The sequence below is a fragment of the Fundulus heteroclitus genome, chromosome 18, assembly GCF_011125445.2.
Source record: "Fundulus heteroclitus isolate FHET01 chromosome 18, MU-UCD_Fhet_4.1, whole genome shotgun sequence".
NCBI classification, from domain to species: domain Eukaryota; kingdom Metazoa; phylum Chordata; class Actinopteri; order Cyprinodontiformes; family Fundulidae; genus Fundulus; species Fundulus heteroclitus.
In genome coordinates, this window is record NC_046378.1 from 4,918,501 (window position 1) to 4,933,979 (window position 15,479).

General features: G+C 41.5%; 1 protein-coding gene across 1 annotated transcript in view; it reads right to left on the minus strand.

Annotated features, from left to right (window-relative positions):
- Positions 1–15,479, minus strand: part of LOC105926742 (calsyntenin-2) — a 400,538-nt gene that overhangs the window by 19,113 nt on the left and 365,946 nt on the right. Inside the window, exons 11-12 of the mRNA XM_036150228.1 lie at positions 12,764–12,912; positions 1,518–1,729 (exon numbers count right to left, since the gene is read on the minus strand). Of these exons, the coding sequence (XP_036006121.1) occupies positions 1,518–1,729; positions 12,764–12,912 (361 nt within the window). The remainder of the gene's footprint in view (positions 1–1,517; positions 1,730–12,763; positions 12,913–15,479) is intronic.

Genomic DNA, 15,479 nt, shown 5'->3' on the forward strand with positions numbered 1-15,479 from the left:
TTTTCCTGCACTGCACAAATCTGTCCTTTCTAGAACAGCTGCAAAAAGGTGAAGAAAGAAAGCCAGAAGCGGTCATGTTCGCAGTTCAGCACAGGCCGTGTAGGGACCACAGCCAACACGGGGGAAAGGAGGTCTAGTCCAATGAGTACAAAACATTTTTTCTTTATGTGTGGCGAAGGATTTACACACACTACCCCGAACACAACATCTCTACAGTGAAACCTGGAGGTGGAAACATCGTATTGTTGGATTTTTCAGTTCAGCAGGGAAAGGGGAACTGGTCAGAGCTGACGTGCAGACGGCTGGAGCTAAATACAGGGAAGGAAATCCTGTTAAAGGCAGCGAAAGACTTGAGACTGCACTGCAAAAACAGAACTGAAAATAGGTAACATTTTCTTTAAATGAGTGTATCTGTCCTTGATTTGAGCAGGTAAATAAGATGATTTGCCAATAGAGTAAGATTTTCCCACTAAAAATAGGAACAATTCATCTCCATCATCTTATTTCAAGTGCAGGATGTCTAATTATCTTATTTTAGGGGCAAAAATACTCTATTCCATTGGCAGATAATCTTATTTACTGGCTCAAATCAAGGACGAATAGACTAACTTTAAGAACATTTTACTTGTTTTTAGATCCGTTTTTGCAGTGCGGGGCAGAACATTTACTTTCTGGCAGGACAAAGACCCCAAGCATGCGACCAGAGCTTAAAGAAAAACATATTCATGTTAGAATGGCCTAGTTAAAGTCCAGACCTAAATTCATTTGAGAATGTGTGGCAAGACGGAAACCGGATGTTCATCGCTTCTCGCCATCCGATCTAAAATCTATTTTGAGTTTAGACGTATAAAACTGGCTTGCTGCTGTAACTGAAGTGTGAATGCATACCAAACTTTGCAGATTTCTTGTTGTAAAAAGCTTAACCTGTAGAATCTTCCTTCCTCTTTATAAACCTGCCACTTCATCTATTCCAGAAACTCCCCGGTAATAAAACACAGTCAGGTTTGTGCTCGGGACGGTTTGTGCTGATTACGGCATCGAAAAACAAAACGACAACTTTAGACCCCATGTGAAAGAGTTGGCCACAGCGACGGTGAGAGCACAACTTTTTGATGCCTTTGACTTGACAGCGTGTTCAGATGCAGCAGATGAAAGAAGCGTCTGCCGATCCCCGGTCCCAGGAGGCGCTATGAAATGTTTAGCTTTCTCTCAAGGTTTGTTTAGCGAGACAGGTGATGTGTGAATGCGCTGTGGGGCCTCACAAATGAGCGCACCATGAATATGAAAAAAAAACACCTGCTGAAATATTTACCCAAGACAGATTTCCACCTACAGGGAGGTGCGTACTCAGTCTAACGACTCTGCGAGGCTGTCAGGCTTTCTTCATGGTCGTGCGAAAGATCGGCAAGTTTACACAAGTCACAGTGGCTTGAAAAAAATAGGGACCGTGAACTTTAATCGTAAGAATCTCCACCGGTTATTTCCAGCTCTCGTGTGTGTGTGTGAAAAGGTCCCACCTGTGTGATGGGGGGTGGCGTCCGCCCTGGTGACTGTGCTGACGATGTGGAGGTCCTGGAACAGAGCGATGCCCCCCGCCTCCCCGAAGTCAGAGGCCGACTGGCTGAGTCTCTCCACCCCGCTGATGGTGATGCGGGGCTCGCTGGGCTGCAGCACCATCACCACCGCGTCGATGCTGGGGATGGTGATGCACGTGTCTTCGCCGAAGCACCTGGGCCACACAGAGGCGAACAAAGAAGTGAGAGGAAGCAGAGAACGGCGGCGGCTTGTAATGGCAGCGAAACAGCGTTCCCTTGTGCTTTGTCATAGCAAGGTTCTAGCTTGTGACCCTTCTTCAAGAAGAAGCAGGGGTTCAGAGAGACAGGCGCTTCAACAACGCTTGGATAACAAAAATGAAGACTGAGGGATGTTCCTAGGCAGAAAACCTTTAACATTTTGCCCAATGAAACAAACAGAGGTTAAAATCCCAGCTGATGGAAATGAGTTTGAAATAATGTTAGGGATCTCTTTTATTTAAATTATTACAAGATATATTCCAGTGAAATTTGTCTTCTGCATTTGAACCAACCCTTAGGGAGCATTCTGGGGCTAAGGGTCTTTCTCAGGGACCCAGCGTGGCAGTTTATGGGAGTTGAACCAAGAACCTCCAGGACAAAAGCGCAATGCTCCAACCCCTCCAAGCATGTGATAAGACAGAACCAGCATCCATGGTGAAGATAGGACTCGTCACTCAGACTGCAGATTGGGGGAGTTGGAGGAGCTGCAGCCAAGAGAGTGGCATCTTGATGTTGCCATAGCAACCACTAGACCCTACCCTGATGCCAAGCAGGAGTTTGAGAGTGATGGGAAAAAAAAAATATTGTCCTGACATCACAGATGCAACATGTCGAGTTTGCAATAACGTACTGGGACCTTGCATGGACCTGCGTGCTTTGGTCAGATGACGCTCAGAATGTGCTTTTTACTAATAAATACTGCAGGAGGAGTTTTTCATGAAAGAAGGGATGGGGATCTGAAAAAGCACCTCATGCCCAGAGCTGAAGTACAGTGAAACATCTGTGATGCTGTGGGCCTGTTAACTATCAGATGTTCAGGGAACTTTGCTTGAAATTCCCCTCCCCCCCTTCATCTTTGAGCATGTTGATGATCCCAAACAAATACACCTGGTTCATCTGGCACAGAACTTTCCTTCTTCTCAGAACCTTCTTTGAAAGTAATTGATGACCCAAAACATAAAAGGTCTTTCTCTGTATGATCCAACCTTTTGAAATGTTCTGGGAGAACAGGAAGAGCTGTACTATAGGCAAAGTATTAACAACATGAGTACCAATAGTTTTGCAATCTGTAATTTTGTTACAATTATATCTTAATACTGGATTTCTGTCCACAGAATAAATGTACTCCTATTAAAGGCTGGGTTCATTAGCATTTCTTCAGACTGAGATCATGCTACTGAAGTAAAAGGAGGAATTTATTTTAATGGCTTTTTACAAATGTTTACCAGGGGTGCCAACAGATTAAGCCAGCCCTGGATATTTTACAAACCCAGAAAATAATTTCTAGGCACATCTGACATTTTTTTTTTGCTGAATACCCACCAAAAGCTGTGGTTCCATGTGTGTTTTTGTAAGAGGTTGCAGTAAACCTCCAATCAAACCTCTGATACATTGGTAAAAAGAAAAAAAAAGAAAAAAACACATCTTATAAAAATCCATACCATGATGACTACATTAGTTCGGGGTGTAAGACCATCTGATATGTTAGTTTCCAAGCAGCAGGCTCAGACATGCAGCGTTGTACTTGTTTTCTACGGCCGCCGCTTAAACACACAGCTTTCACTGGCAACGGCTAATGGGTGGAAGCCTATTGGCTGCTTGGGATTAGATGCTTGGATTTTACAATGAAGCCAAGCTGAGAGTTACCCAGAACACACACACATACACACACACATCTACCATGTTGACACATGTTTGTGCACAGAAATGATGCAAAGCCTGACTGATGCACTGGCTGCAGACTGCAGGTCGCACATCAATCAAATTGAAAACACGAGCTATTAAAATGAGAATGGAGGCGGGAGGGCAGGCGGGTTGGGGGGGTTAGGGGTTGATGCTGGAGAGGCTGGTGTTGGTGTGGTTGGGGGGGGGGGTAAGCACTGGGAGCTGAACAAACATGCCAGATTTTTGTTTTTGCGTTTCACCAAAGGCCTTTCAAGCGCACAAACATGTGTCGATGGGAGGGACATCAGAGCCTTCTTCTCCCTTACTGAGCCTCTCCAGCAGCTACAGGAAATGATAAAAAATGTTTTCTTTCCCAGATTGGAAACCTGGGATGTACAGTTTACGCTGCAAGGCATTATCTGTCTGTTCCCACCTACGTTCTGATGTAAATTATGCTGCAACACATGAATCCATGTCAAACATCTCCATGTGTTTCCCCATCTCTAACGCAAGGATGTTTGTGTTTTTTTCCTTTTTTTTTCCCCTTTTGAATTTGCATTTAAAAACCCAATAAAAGATATGGAAGAACATCAAAGCTTGTCTTTTTCGTTTCATCATCCCCGAATTTCCGACACTCAGGTTAAGGAAAAGAATGAAATAAATTAAACCTGTGGGCTAAAATCTTAAATGTAAGATGCCCCAATTTTCCAGATTTTTGAAGACCGCCTTAGCACAGCCGAGCGGCAGCCGATAGAGAATAACACTGCATCTGACAGCCTGACACTGTTCCCACCTGCTCCTCAGTACAAAAAATGACAAGCTGGTAATAGGAGTGAAGGCTGCTGGAGGAATGCGGATGATTATAGAGGTGTGAAAAGTCGAGTTTCGAATCAAATTCTCACGGTTTAAACCAGGATACACACCCTGATAGGCGATGTGTTTTACTTCTGAAGTATGGCATACGAAACTTCGCCTGTTTATCAAAACTGATAGAAGGTGCCTTAAACAAGCATTTATAGTATAACAGATGGAGCATTTTAAAAGGACAGCCTGCTTGTTGTATTCTACAGGCCTAAAAACCGAAACGCTTACTTACACACGGCATTAGCATGAATGTCATCACGGTTTTGGGCTTTTAATCATGCATTGTAACTGCTCTTCTTTCAGGGTGAAATGATTATTCAGCAAACATCTTCAATCACTCGCATAAAGAAGAAATATGTTACCAAGTCTGAATTGATTTAATGTAGTGATTTAAAATTACACTCTCAGGCTTAAATACAAACTCCCACCCACACTGATACCATTATGAAGGCATCAACACACCTCAGGCATAGTCCTGTCTTGATCGTTGACCACTCTTGCTATCAGACATAGCAGAGTCCATTTAAACTTGTCAGACACCATCTGGACCTGCATTTTTATTGCGGTTCATTCTCTCCAGCTACCTCTTCACCTGATTTCTAGAGACAGAAAAGTAGAAGGGGAGGGGAAGTGGGGAAATAACCGTCTTCCGATTTGGCTGAGAACAAATACAGAAGCTGCAGAAGGGTTCATGGCCGAGGTGGAAGATAAAACGTCTGAGGTGTGACATGGACGCTTTAGGTCAAAGGAGGGTGTTATGCTTGTCTAACTGTGAGCAGGAGTGAAGGACGCTGAGCTTGTTCCTGAACTGAACCTGAGAAGAATGTGTTCAGCTCATTGGCTCTGTCCAGACCTCCATCTGTCTGATCCTCCTTCTGCTTGAAGCCTGGGATCTTCTTCATCCCTGAACACACATCTCCGATATTGTTCTGCAGGAGCTCACTCTCCAGCTTCTTCCTGTACACCTCTTTTTGGTCTCTTACCTTGACTTTATGTTGCTTCTGTATACTCCTCAGTAATTCCCTGTCTACCTTCCTGAAGGCTCTTTTTTCTTGTTTAACAGCTTCTTTAGCTCACTGATAATCCGGGTCTGTTGTTGGGGAAGCATCTCACTGATCTGGTGAGGGTGGTGTTGACCACACAACAGTTTATTCAGTCAGTCACACACTCAGTCATGGCACTGATGTCCTCTCCATGTGGCTGACACAGTACATCCCAGTCTGTTGCCTCAAAACAACCTTTAAGGGCTCCTTAGGTTTCATGTGACCATTTTGTCATGGTTCTCTTTACTGCAGGTTGCCTTAAAAAAGAGGATTATATTCTGAGTGGAAAAACCACCATTTACATAGAGGAGGTCTTGCTTTAGAGATGTATGAGTCCTTGACATTTTCATTAAATAAGTCTAGAGTTTTGTTTTCTACAGTGGAGTAGGGGACAAACTGTTAAAAAATTGGAGCAGAGAGTGAGGCAATAGTAAAATCACCAGATATTGCCAAAAACGCATTGGAGTGTTGTGTCTGTAGCTTGACAATAACTAAGCTGATTACATTACATTAGACATTAGACGGTTGCCAAAGTAACACTGGTAAACTAGCTGTGTAAATAAACTCCTCACTAGCAAAACTTCAATATCCAGGCTGCAGATGAAACTTCACATTAATGTGTCCTGGATCTGGATGACACCATCTCTTGTTCACCAGCACCGCCAATCCACCACCTTTGCTCTTGCCACTCTTCTTTAAATGTCTGTCTGCTCATATGGTCAGAAAGCCTGGCAGAGATACTTGAGTCGGGCGTATAATCCTGTTTCAGTGAAGCACATAATGCGGCATTCTCGATTTTCTGGCTGGGTCCTGGTTAAGGCTTGGGGTTCATCCAACTTGTTTCCCAAATATCTCACATTGCCCAACAGAATTGATGGAAGAGATGGCTTAAAGTTCCTCTTTCTTTCTGTTCTTCTTGCTCCTGCTCTGCATTCTTGCTACCTCCTTTTAAGCTCATCTGAAACTTGGGGATGTAGTTGAAGTAGTATCACTCCAGGTTGTAAAAAACAAAACAAAAAACTGATTGCTATGGTTATGCATTATAACAAATGTCCCATTAAAAATCATTTAAGCAACACAGCATCCAACATCAGAGGAGAAAACCCTCCAAAAAGCAGCCTTGACCCACAAAAGGGAGGAATTGAAGTTTCTTAAAAATAATTGCAGGAAAAAAAAGAACAGAGCCACTCCAACATGCAGCCATGTTGAGCAGCACAACTCAAGATGCATGTTTAGCAGGGTTGAGAGGCCATTTGAGAAAGTCAATGAATGGTAATAGTTTGCTTTATCTTTTCCAAAATCAGTTTCGATTTATTGGGATCCTTATCTTGTTGGAACAATCAACCGTGTGCAAGTTTCAACCATCTGAGGTAAAGTAAGTGAATATGGACGAATTTTTTTTTAGCAATAAAACAATAGTAGAGTCACTCCAAAGCTTATGTAACTATAAAACAAAATAACTTGAAATAAATTTTGGCAACACAGACGTTCATGTTTACTGGCATTTAAAGCAGAGCACAGATAGCAGCTGCAGAGTGTTTGTTTCTTCAAACTTAAAATTGATTAATGAGCCACAATAATGAGGGCTGTGAAAGCTTTATTGTTATCTTGGAACATAAACGATGATGCCAGACTCAAACCACAAAAAGTGAAATAGGCATATTTTTCATTCAGTTCATTTTCTAGAAAAGTTAGTCAAGCAAGACCAGCAGATGAAATACAGCACAAATCAGGTGAAAACTTGAATAAAAGATCATGACTTGAGGAGAAAGGCATGACCCCCCCCCCCTGATTTTTTTTTCTTTTCTCTTTATACCATACTTATAATCCATTTTTGGTAAGAAATGGGTTAATATGTGTTGTTTGGTTTTGCGCTGTGGAAAACCTTAGAATAGCTTGGAGTGACACATCAACAAGAAAGCCACCGAGAACAGTTGCTCACAGTCACTGCCAGACATGCAGAGCAGTCAAGCAGCTTGGAGGCCGTTGGGGTGTCACCTCTGGGATCAAGGAGGGAAACTGTGGAGGACCTCTGGAGTCAAACGTTGACGTGAATGTGCTGTTAACTCTGCAGCTTCCATCTGCTTGTGCAGGCTCTGTCTCTGAGTCAGAAGCAAACAGATTACAAAAGAGCTCCAGGTTACGTTTTGCTTTTTGAAGTCAGCAGAGGGCTGTGTGCTTTGATTATCAGCGAAATGTGCCCACAGTGAGGCTGATTGGGTTTGCCATTACCCGACAACACAGAAAGGGCTGCAGGTTTCCTTGTTTCATCTGATCTGCCACAAACCTGTGTGCACCCATGTCCAGAGCTGTGAGTAACTATTGTGCTGCATTGTGGGATATGTAGTGAGATTGGCGTGAGCACCATAGAAAAATTACTCCTGCTGTATATTTTAGCAGTTACTTGATGCAGAGAAGTTTAAACTGGGAAGGTGATTAAAATATTAATCTTCAATGTTTAGCACCCTTCCATTACAATAATCTACTCTTGACTCAGGGTTGAGTTCCTTCAAAAGATTTTAGCCATTTAGGGCGTTTACTGGAACATAAGTCTTCTTACTTTCTTTTATTTGATCCTGTTTCTTACAACGTCCAGATAACTATGTTTCCTGGAAAAGCTTCCTGCACTGGAAACACACCTTTAGTAAGTGTGTTTATCTGTTTGACCCTATGTGGATTCAAAAACCCACAGATTCAAATATTTGAAACCAGTTGTCATTGTGGAAATTCAGAGAAGTTGTATGTTGTGTGACTCTTCCACCCTGCAAAAGGAAAGTTGTAATATATAATTAAAAGGCTAAAAACATGACATCCGTGCCCATGCTGAGTGCAATTAAAACATTTTAATTGCACTCGTCAGTCATTTGCGTCCAGTGGAATAATTTAGTAGTCTTTGAATTTAAAATGGAGAATGCTGGATATGACGCAAAGTTTTAATATTTTTGGATTTCGTTTTAAATTGTAACGAAAGTGCAAACATTGCGGGAATTTTACTGAAAAACTGACTTGGGTGCACCCATATTTTAAACTTGACAAAATCCATAAAGCATTTCTGACTATGAGTGACCCATATCCCCATGTTGTTGAGAATTGTTGAGCAGGTAAAAAGAACCACAAATTCACCAATTGCAATTACTTCAGAAATTTTTTTAATTGTGGCCAGCGAGTAGCCTACTTTTACTGCAGTGTTTTGGTCCACAAGGCAAAAAAGTGTGGACACCACCGAACTACAGGCAGTAATCTCATTTTGTGGTTTGCCTATTTGCAAATAGATTGTTTTAAGCGTTTTTCTCTTTTTTTTTATCTTTGTCTGCAGCATGTTGGCACTGTTCTAATTCTTGTTGACAAATGGAAGTGGCCGATGTTTCTGCTGGTTGTTCTGCTGGGTGGAGCACTAAAACCTCCAGCAGAAAATTAGATCAGCGGAAGGCTCCAGAAAACTCTAAACACAGATTTACTCAAAGTGGATACAACACTAACACAGCCATAGCCAGAGGTAGATGGTTCTGTGGTGTAATTTTGATAAATGTGTAGAATTAAAGGTCATTAGCAAAGCCCTCTAGGTTTATGAAATAGTCAGTACAGATGCTCCCGTTGTAAGTGTAAGAGTGAAGAAAAAAAATGCTTTATTAAATGATGTTAAACAATTTCATTAAAATATTCACCGCAGATAATGAGTTGTAGAGTTTATACATTAGTGGGCAGTATAATGTTCCCAAGTATCCCGTGGTTTTCATTCCTCCTCCGCAGCAGAAAGGTTGTAAGTGTAAGATTTACAGAGGCAGACTAGAATAACGAAGACGTTAAAAGAATATTAAATCTCCAGGAACTTTATGCAGGCCAGCTGGTCTGAAAGAAAAGGGAATATGTCCTCAGTACCACAGAGCCAAGTATTTTCAAGAGACGATTTCTCAGTGTCAACACAACTTGCCGCCAAACCAAGGGAATTAAAACTTAAGGAAGGGCAGACTAACTTAATGAAATGGCCAGGAAATGGGAAAAACCCTCTGGTGGAATTTAAAAAACTTACGGTGCATGCCAGTGGCGGCTGGTGATAAAAATGTTTGGTTTAACAGTGTTTTTCCATCAGTGAAGTTCGTGTCTCAAACAATTCAAGCTAGCAAGGAAGATATGTTTTAGAAAGCCAGGGTGTTCAGTTGTTGGCTGATTAGAGTGGATGTCTTCTCTGCCTGATCAGAAAGCAGCTCTAAACTCAACCAAAGCAGCCATAAAACTCCTTCAGATGAAAACAATTTAGGCGGTGGAATCAGCCGTGTGTAGCGTTAGGTTCAGTATAAGACCAGCGGATAGCAAACTAATTGTAAATAGTTCCTACAGTCAATATATATCATTTAGAGAGTTCTGGCTGATTTTGAAGGATCTCTTACCTGCAATGCTTATTTTAGTCTTTTCCACTTTCTTTTTAACAGTGATCATAAATCATCATAATCTTCAGATTAGGTCTAAATGACATGTCAATAATATTCGGTAGATTACAGTTTTAGTAATATTGTAAAACACAGACAAAATATTTGTGAAGTTGCCAATTTAAACCGTCTTTAGCATTGCATATGTAAGCAATACACACTTAGCATTAGTAGCATGTGTGTAAATCCTCCTATCAAGGTTCTCAAGCTGCGGTACTCAGGAAAAATTGGGTATTGGTCGACTGCGATAAGATTACAAACAATTAAACTGTGATGTTGACGTAATGTAACCTGACTCTAGCCAGCTGTGTGTCGCTCCGCCTAGCTTCACTCACATCCATCTGGGACTGATCCATAGGAATTGCCTTTTTTGAAGGCTGGGCCTTATCAAAGATTCTTGCATATGATTGGAGAAGCCACTTGTCTGTCATCTTTATCACGTGCTATTTCAACCACTCACACCGAAGCTAACACGTGACGCGCTGAGAGCGACGCAGGAAAAAAAACAAAACGTTTTTTTTTTTTATGTGTTTGCGGCTCTAGTGGCACGCGTTTTATTGACAGTGAGCTGACAGGAAGAGGGGGAAAGACAGGCGGCAAAGCCCCACGGGTCGGAGTCGATCCCGGGCCTACCGTGTTGAGGACTAAAGCCCTCCTAACATGGTTTGCGCTAAACGCTCCGCCACGGACAAGCCCCGGAAAACAAAACTGGCCAAATCCGGTCGGGAGAAGGGCGAAAACATTGTTACCACCAACAAAAGCCTTCAGAGACGTTCTCTGATGTTCTTTTAATGAAACAATATTGGGTAGATTGGACAACACGGAAGAAATAGCAGCATCAATGTTAACGCTTGCTTCCTCGATGCGAGCCGCCATTGTTGAATCAAAACAGTCTCACGTCACGGTCGCTTCTCCACTACGTCACATCTATGAAACTCCAGCCCTGCGTCCTGATTGGCCAGACAATAAAATTGGTTGGAGAAATCACTCTTTATGGACGATGTCCCAGATGGATGTAAGTGGAGTTAGGCGGTGCGAAATCAATCTGGCTAGAGTCAGGTTAGACGTAATCACCAAAAGTAAAAAAAGAGCTTATCAAGCACATTGATCTTTGCTTCATCTAAAAAAGCTTCAGTTCAAAGTTGGAGAAGTAGGAGGGTCATTTTATCTATTGGTTGTCTCACAAGCCAATCATTGTGACGTGCTCATGTAACACCAGTGTGTGTGCGGGTTCCTTGCTACTTTCTGCTGCGCATTGTTTATGTACCCACTGAGCTCCGGTTTCAGTCGTTCATCGTAGCTCCGCCGCTCTCACCTTATACTTTGAAAATGGCTGAGAGTCGCAAGAAGCAAACCGTCTTTCAATTTTATGAGGAGAAGAGGAAGGCTTCAGTAGAAATAAATAAAAGCAGAATTGATTTAGAATTTTTTTTTTTCATCTGGTTCCCCTGAGGAGCAAAAGAGCAAGTAAGACGGTCTTGGCATACCCAGTTATTCAAAAAGGGGCGTTTCATATCTATATTTATGGAGAAAATGTCTACTATACCTTTAAGTTATCCTTACAATTGATGGGGAACCAATGTTATTGTGAATTTAGATTCTGTTCTTAACTCTGAGATCTCAAATCCAGCGTGAGGGGGACAAAAGTTTAAAACAGCAAAGCACAGCAACTTGGCTATGAAATGTTTACCGTTCCTGTTATCTCATAAAGCTATGTACTCTGAAAGTGGATTTAAGGAAAAAATTACCATTTTTGTAGAGACTCTAGGTTCCTGGCACCTTTTCTTACACAGTTTGTGTTTTCTCTGACCTCACTGGTACTTGAAGTAGCTAACATTGAGTCGTCTTCCCATTTTTATTGGATGTTCACCAGTCATGGCAGGTCAAGATTGAAAAAAATCCTCCATCCTTCGTGCTCTTGTGGGAGAGACCAATCAAGTCATCTGTTGTAAGGAATACGTTCTGTTTGCTTATTTTCTAAATTATTATAGTAACTACAGTTATGAAACGTCAGCAAGAAACCATTTCAATTACTAAAAAATCATTTGGTACAAAAATAATCCTCACCAGACAGGCTTTTTTTCCAGCGGTTGCCAAAAATGCTGTGGCAGGAAGCCAAGTTTCCAGTTTTCATATTTGTTTGTGCGCGTGAACAGCCATCACAACTCAGTCCAGGAGCTGCAAGCCAAACTTTTTTGGAGGAAAGAAAAAAATGTAGCAGTGATGCAAGCTTATTTGTGTTTGCATAATGTATTCCTTGTCAATTGGGATGCCTCCAGCTTCAATGGCTCTGCTTTATCACCAGCCGGCTGTGCAGCACGCACACACGTTAGCCGGAGTCCTCGGGCCCGTGTCCGTGCAGAGAACCTGACGGGAGGGAAGAGAGAAGGAACCCAGGGCTGTGCTGCAGGGGTCTACATATATTTAAAACAATCATGAATTTTAATAGTAACCCGCTGAGGGAGACTGTTTTACAAGCCACTCGCTCTTTTACTCCCTCGCTCACACAGACAGCTTCACGTTCTGCTGTATTTTTTTTTGTTTGTTTTTTTTTTGCATCTTTCTTGCCGACTCCTCCAGCAACAGCCGTCCAGAATTATTAATACATGACACGAGAATGTTAAAACTAGCCCCCGGTGGCAACCGCAAACTCAATTTGGTGTGTTAACAGGAAGTGACAGCCGAAGAAACGGCAGCGCGGGGACAGCGCTGCGAGAAAGACGTGTGGAAATCGATGTGTGAAAAGAGAATTATGTTAGTCAGGCGGTGTTGTCTTCTGTGTTGTTGGTACGCTTAACAGAAGTGTTGAGGTGGAATAACATTCGGAGGGGAGCCGCAGGGACCCGGAAAACAACATGAGAGAACCGAACACACGCAGGATCGCAGAGGATGGAGGGGGACGGGATGGGTCGACGTAAAAAAAAATAAAGGCGGGAAAACAGCTGGAGGTGCAAGTTAGTGACACACTTACTGGACGGTGGTGGAGATCTGCAGCCTGCGGATGCCTGGTGTGGGAAACTGGCGGGAGTTTATGTAGGAAACTTTCCTCACAGCCGTGTTAATGTTCTCCAAATCCTCTCCTTCCATTACCAGGATGGACTGAGCTGGGTTGAAGTGGAACTAGGAAATGAGAAAAAAAAAGGAGATATTAAAAGAACTGATCAGTCTGGTTCCTGCTTTGGAAACCATCTCTGTCCTTGTGTTGGAGCCTGCCGGAGGACCAAGAGTGATCGGGGGGGTCAAAGTCAATTTTATTTATATAGCACATTTAACGCAACACAAAGTTGACCAGAGTGCTCCTTAGCCATTAGGATCACTAAAGACATGTGCAGTGCAAACAAACAAATGCAATTAGAAGATCGCCATAAACCCCAACAATTGCAATACAAACAGGATAAAAGAAAGTTACATTATATTGTACATCTCAACTGAACTGGTCAGATAGCCTCAAACTCAACTCGAATTAAAAGCCTATGGGAAAAAGTGATTTCTTTAAGAGGGATTAAAAAGACCGTAAAGATTCTGCAGAGCAACTTTCAAGAGGTAGTTTGTTCCAGAGACTGGAGGCTGATTCCCTCTGCTCCTTCATTTGGCTGTTGGCTGCATCAAGAGTATCTGGCTGGAAGATCTCAGTAGTACTCTTTTTGGATCGTGAGAGTTAAGAAGAAAAGTTAAACAATTGTCCCGTTCCCCTGAAACTTCTCCACAACGACGTTTTTCTGCGCCTGCATACCAACTGGACTGAGTTCAAAACGATTTCAGGTTGTGGCCTCAGGACAGAGCAATAAAACACATGGCAGGCTAAAATGGTATTAATATGTATTTTGACCACCGGGGGGCAGTGTAGTGAGTTGTGGGCACTGGGATAAATGATCCTTGGGAAAAACTGTTGCGGTGAACATGTTTACGGTCAATTACAAATCCAGTAGGTGCAGAGCAGCATCATTAATCATTTGGAGTGGTATCTGTGGCCACTTGGTACAGAAGAGTCCAATAATCACTCTCCTCTTAACTCTGCAGCAACTCCAGTGGGAAATTTGTGGCTATTTAGCTGCTAAGTGCTCCACTTTGTTCACCAAATAGCTTCATCTATCAGTTATCTGATTGCTGCGCGTTTAGTGTACTGATGTTTTTCTTCTCTTTAGAACAACTTATTTAGGCTGCTGAGAAAGAGACTGAAATTAGTCAACAGCCAGCGTTTTGTATGTTCCTTAGAGTTCTGTAAACTGTTTAAAGCCATGAAATAAAGCAGCCATTTGATTGGTGTTAATATTGTAGGCTTGAGTGGCATCTTTAAGTTAAATGTATATCCTGAACTAGTTGATGAAACCAAGTCAATGCAAAAGACAAAAGCATCATTCACCTGACACACTGTTGATTTTGCAATGTTCGGAGTCAGGATGCAGTAAAAATAAAAATCACAATTAAGCTTTTTTTTAATTCTCTTTTTTTTGCTTGTTTGCAGAAAATTGATCACATCAGGGATCAGTGTCATTACCTGGGATGTTATGATCCAGCCAAAAGATAAAAATAGAAATCCAGTTCCATTCCTTTGTTTGTTTTCCTATCCAATGTTTCAGGGGCATTTTAGGCTCTTGAAACATTGGGGGCTCTAGCCAAAAATAGTTTAATGTTCAAAGAAAACGGCCTCGTTTATAAGCAATTTAGAATTACAGTCATACAGTAAATGCCATGTTGATTGAAAGCAAATTATTGTGACTCAAACAAAAAGGTTTGCAATGACTTTTTTGTTAAGTTGAAAGTGAAAAATGAAGACATGCCTACTTAGAGACAGCCCATATAGAAAACAGTTAATCTGCACATTCTGTCTGAGAAAAAGTTGTTTTTAAAACAAACTAGCTTCTTTTGTCGTCTACGTAAATGACTTTTTTAAAGTTTTTCTCTGATCAAAGTGTTTCACTCCTGATGCTCAATGGCCCAAACAGGAAAGCAGTGCGATTTTCATTATGATCAGAGCTTTTCAAACATTCAATTACATTTTACTCTGTAAATGTGTTCATTCTTTCATGAACCTGTTATTTTTGGATGCCATCTTTCTAGCTTTTCCTTTTACTTCTGAAGAAACAATTTTCATTTGTCTGGCCAAAAATAATTTGCTGTTCTCCACAGAGTATGTGAGCCATTAGTGTAGTCTTTATTGTTAAATACCGTGAAGAAAAAGGTATTTAACTTCTGGGGTCTATAATATAACATAGAGCTTCCTCCTGGAGCTGATTTTTGTCCTGTTATCAGTATTAATACTCAGAATTCCTAAAATGGTATGTATGTTTTTCTTTGAGTAAAAATGTATTCCTGTTTAACTGGTTTAGTTTATATGATATTAAATATTACTTGTATTATTCAGAAAAATAAAGAAATTCAATAATTAATGGTTCATTTCTATTTAATTATTTTATTTCCATACTGCACTTACAACCCAGAGCTGTGTGTTTAGAACCAGCACAGAAAACATGGAAGAGCGAGGCTTACTTTACTTTTGCTCTTACTACCATTTCCTACTGGCACCAGTAGATGTGTTATATTTTCCTGTTTCATTGAACAACACTTTTTTTTTTCCTGTCAACATGTAGAATTGGACCGGCTGCAGGAATGAGAAGCAATGTGGCGATCTGAAAGATCTTTTAATGTGTTTAGCTATTTTAGGAATAAAGGCTTTGTTTTCCACT